The sequence below is a fragment of the Genypterus blacodes genome, unplaced genomic scaffold, assembly GCF_046128005.1.
Source record: "Genypterus blacodes isolate CSIRO-AG114 ecotype Tasmania unplaced genomic scaffold, CSIRO-AGI_Gbla_v1 ptg000073l_1, whole genome shotgun sequence".
In the NCBI taxonomy this organism is placed as follows: Eukaryota; Metazoa; Chordata; class Actinopteri; order Ophidiiformes; family Ophidiidae; genus Genypterus; species Genypterus blacodes.
Genome location: NW_027466883.1, coordinates 5,350,133 through 5,365,958, shown reverse-complemented (window position 1 = coordinate 5,365,958; position 15,826 = coordinate 5,350,133). Strand labels below are relative to the sequence as shown.

Below are 15,826 nucleotides of genomic sequence, written 5' to 3'. Positions count from 1 at the left end.
GACAGTTTTAGACGATCCGAGACGGGGGAATGAAAACAACTAATAATGATAATAAACTCAAGGATCACAAACGGCCATAAATATCTACTGTATTCAACTAAAATGTAAAAGTTGTTCAAATTTGAAACAAAACAGAGGTGAGAGCAGTGTTTTCGTCACGTGTGGGAGCCGGGTCGGAGCTGCGGGGGCAGAGAGGGTCGCCTGTGGACATTGTTACTAAAGCCTCACGCTGCACGGCCATTGTCAAATGTAATAACAGCGCTGAGAGGTTAAACAGTCATGCTTTCACGCCAGTCAATTGCCGGTCACAAATTGATACCCGGGGCTTAGTTGTTGCCTCACGCTTCAGTCAAAGAAAGGATTTACGTGACCTAAGTGGAATCAGTGGACATGGCTCAGCTTAAATTGCATTATTATCCACAACTGTTGCATATTTAATCTAATTACAGGGTGGCTGATGGGTAGATGTGATTGTCTACTTGGTTGGGGTGGAAAGTATAGATCAAATCTTCTATCATTGTATATGTAATGTTATATCAATGTAGCAATGTGATGTCTTCTATTGAGAAACAAACGAACAAATCAACACATTTGTATCAATTCAACTTTCATTCCTGCCTATTAACTCGCAAAATTGCCTGCAATGTCTCTTCTGGTTAATAAACCTCTTACTCATCTTACTGGGTTTATCATAATATTGCCCCAAACTTAATTTATTTCCCTTGCTAAAACAGTCAAATAAGTTAAGAAAATTATAAATCTTATCTGATGTAGCCTCAGGGACTAAACGCAAACACATTTATGCAGTGTCCTGATATTTAGGATAATAAACTCCACCGGCAATATCCAGTGTCATAATGTTGACGTTACATACATTGCTCCGCTCTGTCCATTAGACACAAACTTACGTGGCTGCTAGACATTGTTCATACGGGAATAGACGGAGTGAAGTGAAGGTGAAGTCTTTCGTATCGACTGTGATAAATGACACACAGTCCAAAGGTGTGTTTTTCCATTTAGTCAGACTCTATTAGTGAGAAATAAAGAGCCAAGAGATGCCGTGCTGTTGTGCAGAGGCAATTCTAAATGCTGCTGCGATGTCTTTCCACAGTCCAGGAATCACTCCATAAGCAGAAAGGTGGTCGGTGTTAATTCACCCAGGCGAATGAAAGAGCCGCACGGAGGAGCGATCTGCATTTGCTAATGAATGGAAACAGCTTACCTGTAGTTCCACATCATCGCTTTCCCATAAAGCATAAAGCTATAGACGCCGTTTTCTTTCTGTTATTAAATGAGAGTATCTCTGCAACAGACCCACAAAGATAAATTACTGTACATTTCCTGCACGTATTAAGTGATGCTTGCCATTGTGAATTCCTAACAAGCTTCCATTTGTTATTCAAAAGTTCATATCATATAAAAAAAGTCATTTGCTGAAAATTCCACCCTCCATCTCACGTTTTTCCCCCCTGTCTCTTCCCTGTAGCTGGACGGACGTGCGGATGGTGCTGTAGATTCCAGGGAGAAGCTTTTGGAGTTTTGTTTTGACTACTGCTACTGGTCAGTGGACCCCGCGGACCCTCACTATGCCTCACAGGAGGAGGTAACGTACTGATTCCCTCACTGCTTCTGTTTACAGAATGAATGAATGAATATTGCCCTTGCTCTAAACAGGACAATAGGCGGATCAAGGCATGTTTACTTTGAATTATTCCGTCTATATTCCAGTTGACGTGTGCAGCTCGACTCGGCCCCGTCTTTGTACGCCTCAGCTTCAATTTCCATCCACTATTCAACCTCAAATCCCATCATTCTCTCCTGTTGCTGCTGCGGTTCATACTTGCGGCTGCCTCGGTGCAAATTTAAGAAAAGTAAACCGAGACATTCACAGATACACTATACATGAGAAGTATACTCGGATAGGAGATCCAACGCACAGATGAGGTTTTCCTGGAAAATATCACAAAATCCTGCACACATGACAGTTTATATTCTAATATCAGGTTAATATCAGAATAACTGTCTATAAGTCGACACCAGGCAGCGACTGAACCAAGACAAGAGCTCGAAAGGAAACCTTATCCTTGCAGACAAACCACAACAAGAGGAGTGTGTGTGTGTCGTGCGGTATTTTTTTTACGCAGATGGCCATACAGGGGATAGGATGTCAGCCCCATCTGATACCCAGAAGTCCCCTTGCCTCAGACATGGCATGGCTGGTTCAAGCTCGCCTTTCATGTCCTGGCTGTGATTGGATGTCTTTGTGCTCTCTGCTTTGATTGTAGGGTGTTGAGAATGGAGGCTAAACATAAGGAACCCGTCCTTAAATCACTTTGTCTGAAAGTGTCTCAATGTCTCAAAGTAGTATGAATGTACTGAATTCCATTTTAAGCATCGGTTTTCAAACAATAAGCACTAAAGCTGCACCTTTTATCCATGTGGTCCCCTCCGCTGCCACTCCCTTACTGGCTGACTCTAGTCCTGTCAGAGCTGCCTTTGTCCATTTTGGAGAAACACGCGGCTGTGATGACGGCCTACACACAGCGCAGGGCGACAGACAACACAGCACTTCTCTCTCTGTCCTTTCTCTCTTTCTCTCTTTCTCTCTCTTTCTCTCTCTCTCTCTTGCTCCCCCTCTGGCTTTGACTGCCAGTCTCCTCAGCAGAATTGTGTCCAGTCAGGGTGGCCTGGTTGCCTGCACACATTCCACCGTTGACCCGCGGTGGGCGAAAGGACAGAGCCAGAGGGTTTAAATCCGACCACTTTTCCACGAGTGGAGAGGAATCGTCTCTTTAACAAAGGCTCTGGGGCCGGGTCAGTCCTTATTGATCACATGTTACCGTTCAATACTTTTTAATTAAGCCGGGGGACAGTGTTTTTCTGGGATTGAAATAAACAGTTCATAGGAAATAGCAATAGGAAATCTGTGTCTATGTTGCAGGGCAGGAAGGCTGCTTAATGGATCACCTTGGTGCCGCTTGAACTATTTTACCAGACAAAAAGCTGTTTGGAAGAATATATCCTATCAAATTGTCTGGTTGAGTGCTTCTGAGATGCTTCTTCTCCACAAGCAGAATTTATCAACTTTTGGTTGGTTGATTTATTTCCAACCATGTTGTGCTGCCTCGTTTCCCAAAAGTGGCATTACATTTCATCATCATCAGGAACTGTCTACAATGAGGATATGGCCAACACATTCTTTCATTTAATGCTGTGTTTGTCACTCCTGTCTATGGTTTCCACTTCCAAAATGCTTTACTTAGTAAAGCGTAAAAAGCAGGACTTGCTCTAAATTCTTTTCACTGTATAGTGCCCATGGGACAGAGTCAATCTGAATTTGTGGTGGAACATGACGAGGGGAAACTGGATCTTCACTCCCGCCTTTCCAGTCCAGTGCTATCCCACCACACCCAGCACCCCTCAGAGACTGACTGGACTCCCACCCCACTGCCGCTCTGCATAGAAATCTCCATGCATCACTGATGCTTTACACCAGAGTCTCCTGGCTTCTGTCTTTATAGACGCTGTTATGGTGGAGAGAGAATGGAAAGGAATGCAGTATCTTAAACTATATGTTGAGATCCAGGCTTGGCTACATACTTGACACCCACTGGAATAAAGAAATAGGTTTTAATGACTTGTTGTTCCAGGGTGATTGTTATTTTCAGTCTGGGGGGTTAAAAAGTTCCCAGAAGAAAGTTGAGGAGAGAGGAAGGACAGGGACTCTGTGAGGTGAGGAAAACATAGAAACATAACCATTACATTACATTTACATTACATTACGATCATTTAGCAGACGCTTTTATCCAAAGCGACTTACAATAAGTGTGTTCAACAAAGGTAGATAAAAGAACTAGCCATAATAGAACCCAACTGTTGAGAGAATGGGGGATATTTGTCTAAACACTGTCTTTGTGTGGGATATAGATATGGGACTAATAAATAGCATTTCCCACTCTGTAATCACCACTAACACTTTTGTGTGATTACTGACTTTGACAGTAAAATGCAGGAGCACACAGAGAGAAAGAGACGTGTAGAGAGTTTGGATAGCGAGAGGGGGGGATTGGTTAGAGTAGCTGATAAGTGATAGAGAGAAAGAAAGTGGGGGAGGAAAGGGAAGAGGGGAAAGTGCGGGGGTCCACTGTGCCTCTGTAGCCCCCCTCCTTCGATTCTCGCCTGCCAAATTCACAGCTGCCTCGCTAAGTCATTTTAAAATTTCAGTGCAAAGACGTCACTGCTGAGGATTTGGCTGGGAGCACAATGTAGGGACTTTATTGCCAAATGGAGGCAGCTCATGGGGGCTTCCCCGCCCCCCCCCCCCCCCTCCCGTTGGTTTCTCCTCCTCCTCTTCCTCTTCTTCGTCGACGCAGTGCGTGATTTGATTCTGCTCTCTGTGTTTGTGGGTCTGTGTGTCAGTGGAGGAAGAATAGTTTCTCTTTGTTTGTAAGGAATCGTCCACATGGAGCTGGAAAGAGAGCAGCAACTCCACTTCAGTCTGGAATGAGTTAAACTGCACACAGGACAGTGACCGAACCACATGCTTTCAATAAATAAGTAATATGCAATCTGTGCCTTATGGATCTAGGTAAAGCACCAGCACCTGCTTCTTATCTGGGATGCCAGAGGATGAGAGGAAATTATCCTTAGAAGGTCTGATAAACTGGTATCTGTATTCACATCACCGAGGTGCAGGGTGAGGATAAATAATCAGACCAGGGAATGTTGCATGTACATTAAAGCCGCACAAAGTTTTAATGTGCATGCAACATTCCATCTGATAGAAGGAGCTGGGAGGGGCTGTGTTTACCAAGTTGGATCTTCAGGGTCTAGCCTGAGGAAAATCAAACTCAAACAGAAACTTGGCTCATGATGTAATCTGACCTGCTTGTTCTAAACGTTACAGTGTGCAGGCTGTACTTAAAGATGAACCATATTTAAGTGTCAGAATTACAGCTGCAGATATATGTTGTTTTATTCATGCTCTATTTCCATAAGACCTATGTTGCAGAGGCAAGAGAATAATCATCGATGGGAAAAGCAGGAGATTTCTTGGCAAACTCCCTCCAACTAAGTAGCTTAATGCTGCAGTGTGCATTGCAGTAGTTTGTGGTACTGTACCCGGTGGAGATCAGTCAAGGGCTCCCATCAGTCTGCAGGCTGGAGAAGTTATTCCCAGCCCGCCATTAAAGACTGACACAGCTCCGCTCCACAGTGTTGTTTTCCTCTAACAAGCATCGTGGGAGGAGCAGCAGAGCCCAAACCTCCCCAGATATGGTTTGATTTATTTGCTTAAAGTCTCGCCTTTGCCCCACTATTGGTAGAAACAACAGTTGGGGGTCTGTAGTGCATACTGAAAATGGAATGCACTGCCAAAATGCCCCCCTCTCATTTTTTTTTTTTCTTTCCACGATCCCCCTCTCCCTTTTCTGTGTCGTTCCCACCCTCCTCCTCCTGTCCCGTGCGTAGGCTAGTCTGGGTAATGAAGAGCAGCCTGCACAGCTCTATCTCTCCCTCCTCCCACTCATGTAACCTCCCTGCCCTTCCATGCTAATTTGACCTACAAATTCTGTCCCAAGTGTGACAAATGCGGGCGTTGTCGAACTCTAGCCAAACAGCTTTCCACTCTGTCTCCTCTTGCTGGACGTGCTCCTGTCTCCCGCTCTGAGTCCTCCCTCCATTTCTCTGCGGTACCTCTGAGGAAGCCAGGACAAGGATCACTAGTCTCACGTCCTCCTGTGCCTAAACAAAAGTATTCAGGTTTCGGGGTCCAGCTGTTGTGTTTGTGTAACCCAGTTGGAAATTGTGGGACGGGAACTGTGCAACTCTCAGCTCCTCTGCAGCTGTTCAGCCCGGGACATGGAGGAGGAGAAAAAGAATGTCTTTTATAGGACAGACTGATTGTGCTCTGGAGACTTCAGCGTGAAGGCTCGTTCCCAGTGAGGGTGGTTGAGGAGGAAAACTCAATCTAAGTCCTCTTGGTTGCGTCAAAGCTGGCGAAGGCACTGAGACGCTGGAGTTTTTAAATGTGGCGGAGTGCTTCGGTTTGCTTGGCTGGCCTTCAGCCATCACCCTTGACAACATCTTACACACACACTACACACCAAGAAAGACTTCTCCAGGATTGTGTAGAACAGGCCACATAAAACCTCCACCAGCAACTGACGTTTTCCACACAGCCAGTGATTACAGGACTAACAGACATGACACCCTGACTCTCTATCTCTCCCCCTCTCGCTCCAGCACTCTTGATTTCTCACTCCTTTCCTTCACCTCCTTTGTTTTTTTTCTGTGTTAACACGCCACACGGCCACAAGCTCAACTCCCTATCTGAAAAACAAACGCCTTTCCCATGTTTCAAAACAAACACGGAGCACGGCGTTTATCACGGGACAGATCTCTGGCATGAAAGCCGGCTGGTTCCTTGTTTTTCAGGGCACCTCATTCGCCTCTTCAGCAGATCTGGTCCAGGTCTTTGCAGGAGGTACATGTGGCATTTTTCCCATTACATTTAACATAGGCTGCCAGAATCTACCACACTTGGTTTGGAAGTGTATGTTAAGCGTCGTAAGGGGCCGCATTAATTTGAAACATATTGTTAACCGCTCTCTCAGCCTCTGCATCTACCAACACTGGATTGCTGGCAACCTCCGGAGACCCGTGAGCGAGGTGTGCAGATTAGATTAGCCGCATCGAGGCCTCAAATCAGACTTTGATCCACGACATCTTGAAATCAGAAATATCTTACACAGGCCATAACCAAAGCAGACCCCCCTCCGACTGAATCCTGCTACACCAGAAGTGACTCAGCCCCCCCCCCCCCCCCCCACTTGCAGCCTCACAGCCCCGTTGCTGTTTTCTATCCCTATCTCCTGTTTGGACCCAGTGAATGTGACCTGCATTTCCCGTCTGAGAAGAATGAAATCTATATTCTGCTTTCCTCCCTCATTGTTGAGCTGTTGGTACATATTTTTTCAGTGAAGGACGCAAACTCTGAAGCCTTTGTCTTTGTTTTGGATGCTATTTCCTCTCCGTCATGTAATTAGAGCGCAGTCTGCCCGGGCGAGATGGATACGCGTGCAGGAGCCGTCCGTCTAATGGGTGTTTAGTCTGTCAGAAGCGTGTTTTGTTGCAACCAGCCTGCGCACTTGTTGCCACTCTGACCCCTGTTGCTTTATCCGTGCCCGCTTCTTTCCCTGCATTTCCTTCTGGAGTCTGTTTCCATTCCCACAATGCAATCTGTCTCTGACCTGTTTTGTTCAACCAAAATACCTCCTAATGCCGGGGGGCGCTTCTTTCCGTGTAGTAGGTTGTGACAGAGGAGCGTTGTGTCTGTTTAAGCTTTGGTTATTGAAGCCAGAGCAGAATCACCTCAACTGCTTTCTACGAAATGAATTTGTTGTGACGGCAATTTTAAGGCTGTCAACACTTTATTTCCCGAAAGAGGAAGTAGTAAGTTTATGCTTCAGCTTGGTTTCGTTCAAGTCAAAGGTCTTTTGTAGTGTTTTGCAGACTTGTGGTAGCAAAATAACAGCGGCTAAACGATAGAAATGCACAGAACAATAGAATTACTGAACAGAGAGAAGGAGGGAGGTGAGTTCAGCGATGGAACGAGTGGTTGAAGTGAAGTCCCGTCCCTTTTGTGCGATGCCAGGAGGGAGCCTCAGCCTCGTCTCTGCTGCCCAAGAGTAAATTTAAGAGGGTCAACTTTAACAAGGGCCGTATTGATTCTTTGTGTTTGAGGGAGGAGAGCGTGTCTTGTCTGTTTTTTGAACGGTGGGATGAGGACAAGACAAGGGCGGTGCTGCTCTTTGTCCTCATGTTTGAGCTTCCATTCAGCTAACAGGCAGGGGGCTTCACTCGGTGGTCTCGACTCCAATGGACTGGCACTTTGACATTTCGAGTTGCACCATTGACTGAGCAACAGTTACATAAGGTTCTCACACTGGAGTTCATCTCACAGTACAGAATGAAACAAGAGGGCTCATTTGTTCTTCATCACGAATATGTTGTTAATTCAGGTTTCATTCATGCTGTATTTGTATTTTCAGTATTCTAAATGTATGACTTCTTAAAAAATTTCTCTTGGCTTTAATCCAAATTGGTCCATAAAGCGTAAATGTCATCAAAGCAGGTTCTCAGGGAGGGAAGTAGTCACATCTGCATGGTAAATATGTGTTGGTGGTGACTCGGCCCCAGTGCATGGTGGGTGATTTATAAGGTCATCCAGTGCCACAGCCGTAACAGCAAGTTTTACTAGTCACACGTGGCTGATGGATGCACACGGTTGGCTTGACAACCATGGGCATTGGGCATTGTGGAAACTAATTGGTATCTATTGTATTTAGTGTAAAAAGGAGGATGTATGTTATGGAGTAGGAGTAGAAGCACAGGTGTAGCCAATCGCATTAACGACGGCTCCTTTCCAAATAGCTGTGCCAGAGAGGCAACGCCAGAGCTCTGGCACCTAAATGGAATGCAGCCATTATGATGTTATTAGTTACACCTGTGTTTGACAATGTGACAAAGCTCTGGTAACAGGTCATTAATATTCGGCACTCTGCACTCTCTACACACTTTGTGTGACCCTCAACCCTGGCTGTTGGCTTCTTTGCTTGCACCCAGAGTGTTATTCTTTATCAACCGGCTGTAATGGTTTATCTATGAACATGTGTGAGTCATATCAGTGTTGAACATTTCACCTCTGTTTGAGAAAACTCTGGGCTGTTGAATATTAATTCACACAGATTCACACACTCCTAAGAACAACCAGATGACCAGTAGATCTTTTCACAGGGCCTCAGCCTTTCTCAAGAGCTTTAAACCGCGTCCAACCTAAACCTGTTCCCACTGTTTTGTAAGCCCGAGTATACACAGGCTTAGATCCAGGTTCTAGGTTCTCCTGACAGTGGTTGGTATATACACACACACAGCACACACGGGGAGGTCTGTTGAAAGAGCTCCCGTGTTTGATCCTGGGAGATGGCCGTAGCATTGGAAGCATTCCTTCTCCCTCCTCTTGTGTGCTTACCCACTAGTTTCTGTGATCCGGGATGGAGCCCGGGGGCCAGGGAGGGGACCCTTCACTGATCCCAGAGTGTGTTATGGTTCTGGGGGAGAATGTGCTGTGTCTGGGGTCTGGTCTAGATCAGGTTGCTTCACCCCAGGCGTGTATTTGCTTGGGACTGAGCCACGGTGTTGCCAAGTACATGACTTCAGGACCTGTTTCTGATAAAGTTTCCTCGGTTATCAGTAACAAACACGGCAGAAGAAAAAGAAACCAGAAAAACAGAAGAGAGAACAATACACAAAAGTGATGATTTATTCAGTTGGCCTTCTACTTAGATACTAATACCAAGATTAACATCTAAAAGTTCAGTTCTTTTGTAACGCTGTTGAAAAAAAAACATTAAGTCTGTCTGTCTGTCTGCAACTTTTACGCAAGGATTTAATTATGCTGGCAGGCCGTTTATCAGCTCCGCAACTAAATGAGTTCCATATTTGGAGTTGGCAGTTGGCAGGCAGTGGCTCAGTGGTTAGAGCTTCCGCTTGGGAACCGGAGGGTTGCCGGTTCAAGTCCCTGCCGAGGCGCCCCTGAGCAAGGCACCGAACCCTCAATTGCTCCCCCCTCTGCGAAGGGTGGTAATGTAATGTAAGTCGCTTTGGATAAAAGCGTCTGCCAAATGATCGTAATGTAATGTAATGTAATGTATATTTGTCTGCTGGCATCATTTTGCCCACCAGTTTGAATGGGCCTCGATTGGTTTCTAGATGTGGTTAACAATTTGATGCTGTTACCACATGTTTTCAGCCGCCCCACTGCAAAGACAGACTGCAGCTCTGTGTAACCCGTATAATCAGATTTTCTAAATGTTTTCTTGGGCATCATCATTCTCCAGTGTTTACTCATTGTGTACGACAACTCCACCCAGTTATTTATAGCCATGTAAGTTTAGCTGGCAGTTGGTTAGGTGTTTATGCTTCAAGGTGTGTTTATGTGTTAATGTTCATCAGGTGTTCCAGGATCTGGGTGCGTCTGTGCTGGCGGGAGCGTCTGAGGGCTACAACGTGTGTTTGTTTGCTTACGGCCAAACCGGATCTGGAAAGACGTACACCATGATGGGGACACCGGTGAGGAGGGATTGTGGTGGTACTTCAGGGATCATAACATTTAATAAGTTACACAGGGACACTACAATTGTCCCACAAACCACAATTGTTGTACTTCAAAGAGACAAATGTAGACACTGTTGGGAGGCATGTGTAGTCGACCCAATTGTAGTCTAATTTATTCTGGTTGTAACCTAATTTTCCTGTCTCTTCCCTTTTCTTCTGTATGATGTCAGGACTCCATTGGCTTGACCCCTAGAATCTGTCAGGTAAATCAGTGGAATATACTCATTATGTGTCTGTTTCAGTATCAGGTATTGTGATTTGAAGTACATTACAGCTCGTCAGTCACTCACTTCCTCTCGTTTCCTCATAGGGAATCTTCAGGTCTGAGGATGCTTTTCCTGATGGACAGAACTCTAGTAGAGTGGAGATCAGGTACCATGTGGTTTTCTGTTTTGACTCTTTGTGTGATTGTGTTATTTCCTCATCCTGTTTCATATCCGATCTGGTTATTTGAGTGTGCTGAAAGCTGCAGACAGTACGAGGGCTTCTTGTTCAACTTGGAGCCGTCCTCAATTTTGAACATCTGAATGTTTAAAATATTGCTAGTTTGACAGAGCAAGAATTATTCTTTCCCTTTTCCCCTTGACAGTTAGACACCAGTAAGAATGTGATGTTTTTACAATGTGACTATAAGTCAGTGAATTTTCCACAGTGAAGTTTGGTTTCCTGGGCCGTCTGAGTGTTCCAGTGGTGCAAGACGCATATCGCCTAACATCCCAGATTTGGCTCTTGAGAGGGACGTTAATCATATGTCACCCTCCCCTCCCCCACATTTCCTGTCTATCTCTACTGTCAACTGTACAATAAATGCAAAGTGCCAGACAAACCGTCTTGTTTCCGAGATGTGGGTAGAAATAATAGGTGTTTAATTGGTGAACGAAAAATGTGCGTGATGTGTATGGGTGCGAAAAAGAGCCACTTTATTATCCCGCCACAGCAGTGTGTCAAGATTGATATTTTATTGCATTTTTCCTTCTGTCAATGTAGCTTTTTGGAGATCTATAACGAGCGTGTGCGAGACCTGCTGACAGGAGGAGAGCAGAAGAAGAGAGCCTCCCTAAGAGTGAGAGAGCACCCAGAGAAAGGACCTTATGTACAAGGTGAGGCCCCCCACCATCTGTTTATACATTTTAGTAATGCGGTTGATACCAAGGGGCTGAAACACACTCTTTCTCTGCCATTTCAGGGTGATTTAGATCTATACTCTGCTGTTATTATATAGCGTCAGAGGCTGCAAATCTCTCTGTGAGCACTGGGGTCCCTGTTTGAGAAGCCCAGACATAGTACTTGGCATGTTTAATCGCTTCTGTGATTTGGTGTTAACAACAAGCTAGAGCTTTAAGAAGTGTCGAGTAAACGTCTGGAATGTTAAGGAGTAATCATCTAAGGATTTTGTTTAAGAGAGATTTAATTCCAAACACTTGGTATGGAGGATGAGAGTGGATACCCAGGAGTAAATCTTCTGTCTGCACACTGTCATACACACTCAGACACATCATTTGGTCAGATTATGGATTTGGACGTGTAACATGGTCTGCAGTATTTTTGAGTAATGCTTTATGTCTTGTAAGTTTATTTTTTAAGTCACTGTGGTATGTGATCTGGAGTGGGATCATGTTCCGAGTTTAGCGTTTGATTATGTCCAGAATTGGGCTTTCTGGCTCTAATCCAAACTCCTCTCTCAGTTTATCTTTCCTTCTTTCTGTCTGTCTGTCCATCTGTCCATCTTCCTATGATTTCCCCCTTTTCTGTCTCACCCTCTCCCCCCTCCCCTTGCCTCTCTCTGCATGCTTGAAGGCCCACATCCACTCATTGTCTGTATCAGGAGAAATCCCAGCTGACCAAAGGAAGTGAAGTCATTTCCTTTTGATTCTAAGGGGAACGCTTCACCACACACACACACACACACACACACACACACACACACACACACACACACCATGTCTAGTGCTCCCATTTTTTTCCTTCCCCATTCGTGATTTACTTATTACTGTTCCTAAATCTGACCAAACTCTCAATGACAGCAATTGATAATGTAACCACACGTTAGGAGGATTGTGAAGTATTTGTAAGAATGTATGTGTGCATGTTTTTAATTTGAAGTGATTCACCACTGAAAGTTAATCATTGTCATCACTCATTTTTGCTGCAACATCCGTTCGGAAAATATCGATGAGACATTTCCTGGCTGCATCCAGTTCTGTAGCTTGTCTGCGCCAACATACCAAAGCTGTCTTTGTCGAAGAAAATAGTAAATTCTCCCCAAGTGTTATTAAAAAGATATTGAATTAGGCTTTTAAATCTGTTTGTAACGAGGTGTTTATGCAGCAACCAAGGTGTGAGATTGCATCTGTTCATGGTGTAATAGTTATTTATAATCACATGCGGTTAGGCTGTGATTACTTTTATGTGCAGTTTCCTAAAATCAGTGTGTTGCTGTAAGAGTGTTCTCAAAGGTATCGCGTTTGAGGGCCGGTGGTTTATTTACTCACATTTCTCACCCTTTTGCAGACCTGTCACAGCACGTAGTGTCAGACTGCAAGCAGGCGATGGACCTGTTGGAGGAAGGCATCGCCAACCGCATCACAGCCGCAACCCACAACCACGATGCCAGCAGCAGATCCCACGCCATCTTCACCATCCAGTACACACAGGTGGCGAACACACTTTGCTGTACAGTTGCATCTTTCACAGGACTGCCGGACACTTTTCTGCTTGTGTGCAAAGAAAAGTATCATTAGTGACATAACCACATTTATTTTATAGTCTGATTATTTGTTTTCTTCCCCACAGGCAATACTGGAGAATAACCTTCCTTCAGAAATTGTCAGCAGGATTAACCTGGTGGACTTGGCTGGGAGGTGAAACTTATTATCTTCCTTTATGTGTCCTTATACAGATTGGAACATCTTTGTGATTTAATTGATCAGGCTTTATTGATTTCCCCAGAAGCTTCTCCATCATAATCATTGACTGAACTGCCCCCTAGTGGATTACTTGTGCCATAAGATTTTCCCACATGCTCAATTCCACAACAAATGCATTATTATGTCTAGGATATCCATTAAATTCGATTGACATGAACCTTACATTGTGTGTGACAGTGAGAGAGCAGACCCCCATTACTGCAGGGATCGACTGACAGAGGGGTCCAACATCAACAAGTCCCTGGTCACTTTGGGCATCGTCATCTCTGCTCTTGGTAAAGAGTGTGCTTTACTCTATTCTCTTTCTCATTTTCTCCAACCATTATTCCCTTACTTTCCACACACACTCATTGTCCCTGCACCTTTTTACCTCTTCTGTCCGTTTCCTTCACAGCCCAAAACTCGCAGATGTCCAGCAGTTGCCAGAGCATCAACAGCGTGGCCTCAGAGGGCGACGGCAGCACATTGGGCAGCCACAGCAGCTCTCTGTCTGGAGGAGGAGGAGGAGGAGCTGGGGGGAGGAGGCACTGCTTCATCCCCTACAGAGACTCGGCTTTAACCTGGCTGCTGAAAGACAGCCTGGGCGGAAACTCCAAGACTATCATGATTGCAAGTATGTGCCACAAGTTGTGATAAAAAAAAAACAACCAGCTGTTTCACATTTTTGATTCAGTCAACTATAAATCCAGGAAATGTGTTGCTGTCATTGCAACACATTTTGGGTTTGATTCATGAACAGACTGAATATTTAGTTGCCGTCTGTTTTATTTATCTTACCATCACACATTTGGCACACGGTTGCCCGCAGGCTCTCTCTCCTGGTGCATTGACAGGCTCAACATCTGAAAGTGGAAAAACATTTGATAAGAGGCATTGCAATTGTAGCTGAGTTGAAGAAAAATCAAACCTAGAAGGAAAACAAGAAGCAAACTTCCCTGGAAAGGAAAGTGTCATAAATTTGATAGTTCTTGTGATTAACGGTTTTTGTTCAGCAGCCAAGTTTGCAGTCTGTCGTTTCCCTAAGGCAGCTGATTGCACCAACCAGAGAACATCTGTATCGAGATTTTGAAATTAATCAAAAAACTTGGATATGAATTTTGAACTGGTTTGCTCTAATACTTCATTTGTAATTGAGTTCTTATTTCTGGCAATGTGGTTGTTGTTGTTTTTTTTGCAGCTGTCTCGCCTTCAGTTAACAGTTACAACGAGACCCTCAGCACACTGCGCTATGCTGCCCATGCCAGAAATATTGTCAACAAGCCACGTGTTAATGAGGTCAGTGGCCATTCGAAGTCCATTACCAGGATTTAATGTTTGGTGTGAATGTGCTTGGGCGGGCTAATATCTGCTCTGATTTGGGTGCAGGACGCTAATGTTCGGCTGATCCGGGAACTGAGGGAGGAGATAGACCGGCTGAAGAGCATGCTGCTCAGCTTTGAATTGGTATGATCACCGGTTATCCGTATTGTTACTATGCAGGATTAAAAATAACATTACAAGCTCTTATATCAATCATTTCAAACATATCTTATGTGAATATATTGTATTTTGAATGACTCTTCTTTTTTTTTTACCCTTTTCATTGACAGCAGCGTAATCCCAGTCCATCGCTGAGTGATGAGAGGGATGGAAATCTCTCTGACATTGTACTACAGAATGAACTAAAGGTAAAACAGGGTGTATTGTGTAATCAGATTATCAACAAATCCCCTGTCAAAATTGGAAATAATGTCGCTCCTGCAGAATTTAAGCGAATGCAATGATGCAGCCATTAAAACGACACTAAAATCTCACTTTTGAATGTTTTCAAATGCTTTCAATGTATGCATATTGTTCTCTTGATCAAGTGTTGGAAAATGCATTTGTGGCATTTTTGCTGTGTGAAATTTGTTTTCTAAGACAAAACTGGAAAATTGAAGGAGAGTTTAAGAGGTTAATATTTTCCAGACTGTGACAAACCTATTATAGCATAGCCATTCTTTATTGTTAGTTGTAGTTCTGACTGTAACGGGTCCACAAGCAGTGCCTATCATCATCTCCTCCTGACCTTCCTCTGCCTTCGTCCACGTCTCCTCCTCAGGTGGAGCAGCTGACGAAGGCCTGGTCCGAGAGCTGGAGAGACAAGAAGGAGCTTCTGGAGCAGTACAGCGTGGACATCAACCGAGACCGCGCCGGCTTCCTCATCAACTCCCTCCAACCACACCTCGTCACCCTGGACAGAGATGTTCTCAGCACCGGCGTCATCTTCTATCACCTCAGGGTATGCAATCTTATTTGTAGCTGGTGGTGTTAGAGTTCTCACCTTCTCTTCTCCTTCTCTTAGTTTCATTTGATCTCCAGAGGCACGTGTCACACGTTACACATTTGCCGGAAGACGTGATGCAACCGCACACATTCTTTGCATTCGCTCTGCTTCTTTCAGCCCTCAAGTTTCTGTCAGCTGTCTTGACTGAACCCATCTCTCTTTTGTCTGTTAGATTCCTCCCCCTGCTCCTCCTTCTATTTCTCTCTGTTCTGCTAGAAAAACTCATGAGAAAAGGTGCGTTTCGATGGTGTTCTTTTCTCTTCCCGCCTCCCTCCTATCCCGTCGATCTCCCATCTCTCTGTGTTTTTGCCAAAACGTAGAAAGCTTCGTTAGATAAGAGGCTCTCAGTTCTGAGGCTAAGACTCAGGGGAGCTTAAGCTGTCCTGATTCTGACAATGACAAGCATACCCTCAGGCCT

The 15,826-nt window shown here is 44.7% G+C and overlaps 1 protein-coding gene across 2 annotated transcripts in view; it reads left to right on the top strand.

Moving 5' to 3' along the window:
* The window catches only part of stard9 (StAR-related lipid transfer (START) domain containing 9), a 34,281-nt gene that overhangs the window by 3,588 nt on the left and 14,867 nt on the right, over nt 1–15,826 (top strand). The window contains exons 3-15 of one of the 2 annotated variants that reach the window (XM_076157332.1): nt 1,487–1,603; nt 10,015–10,131; nt 10,347–10,379; nt 10,487–10,548; nt 11,164–11,276; nt 12,688–12,830; nt 12,970–13,037; nt 13,281–13,378; nt 13,498–13,716; nt 14,281–14,378; nt 14,469–14,546; nt 14,696–14,770; nt 15,184–15,363. In XM_076157332.1, the coding sequence (XP_076013447.1) occupies nt 1,487–1,603; nt 10,015–10,131; nt 10,347–10,379; nt 10,487–10,548; nt 11,164–11,276; nt 12,688–12,830; nt 12,970–13,037; nt 13,281–13,378; nt 13,498–13,716; nt 14,281–14,378; nt 14,469–14,546; nt 14,696–14,770; nt 15,184–15,363 (1,401 nt within the window). Of the gene's footprint in view, nt 1–1,486; nt 1,604–10,014; nt 10,132–10,346; nt 10,380–10,486; nt 10,549–11,163; nt 11,277–12,687; nt 12,831–12,969; nt 13,038–13,280; nt 13,379–13,497; nt 13,717–14,280; nt 14,379–14,468; nt 14,547–14,692; nt 14,771–15,183; nt 15,364–15,826 lie in introns of both variants that reach the window. The other variant, XM_076157331.1, reaches the window with a different exon arrangement.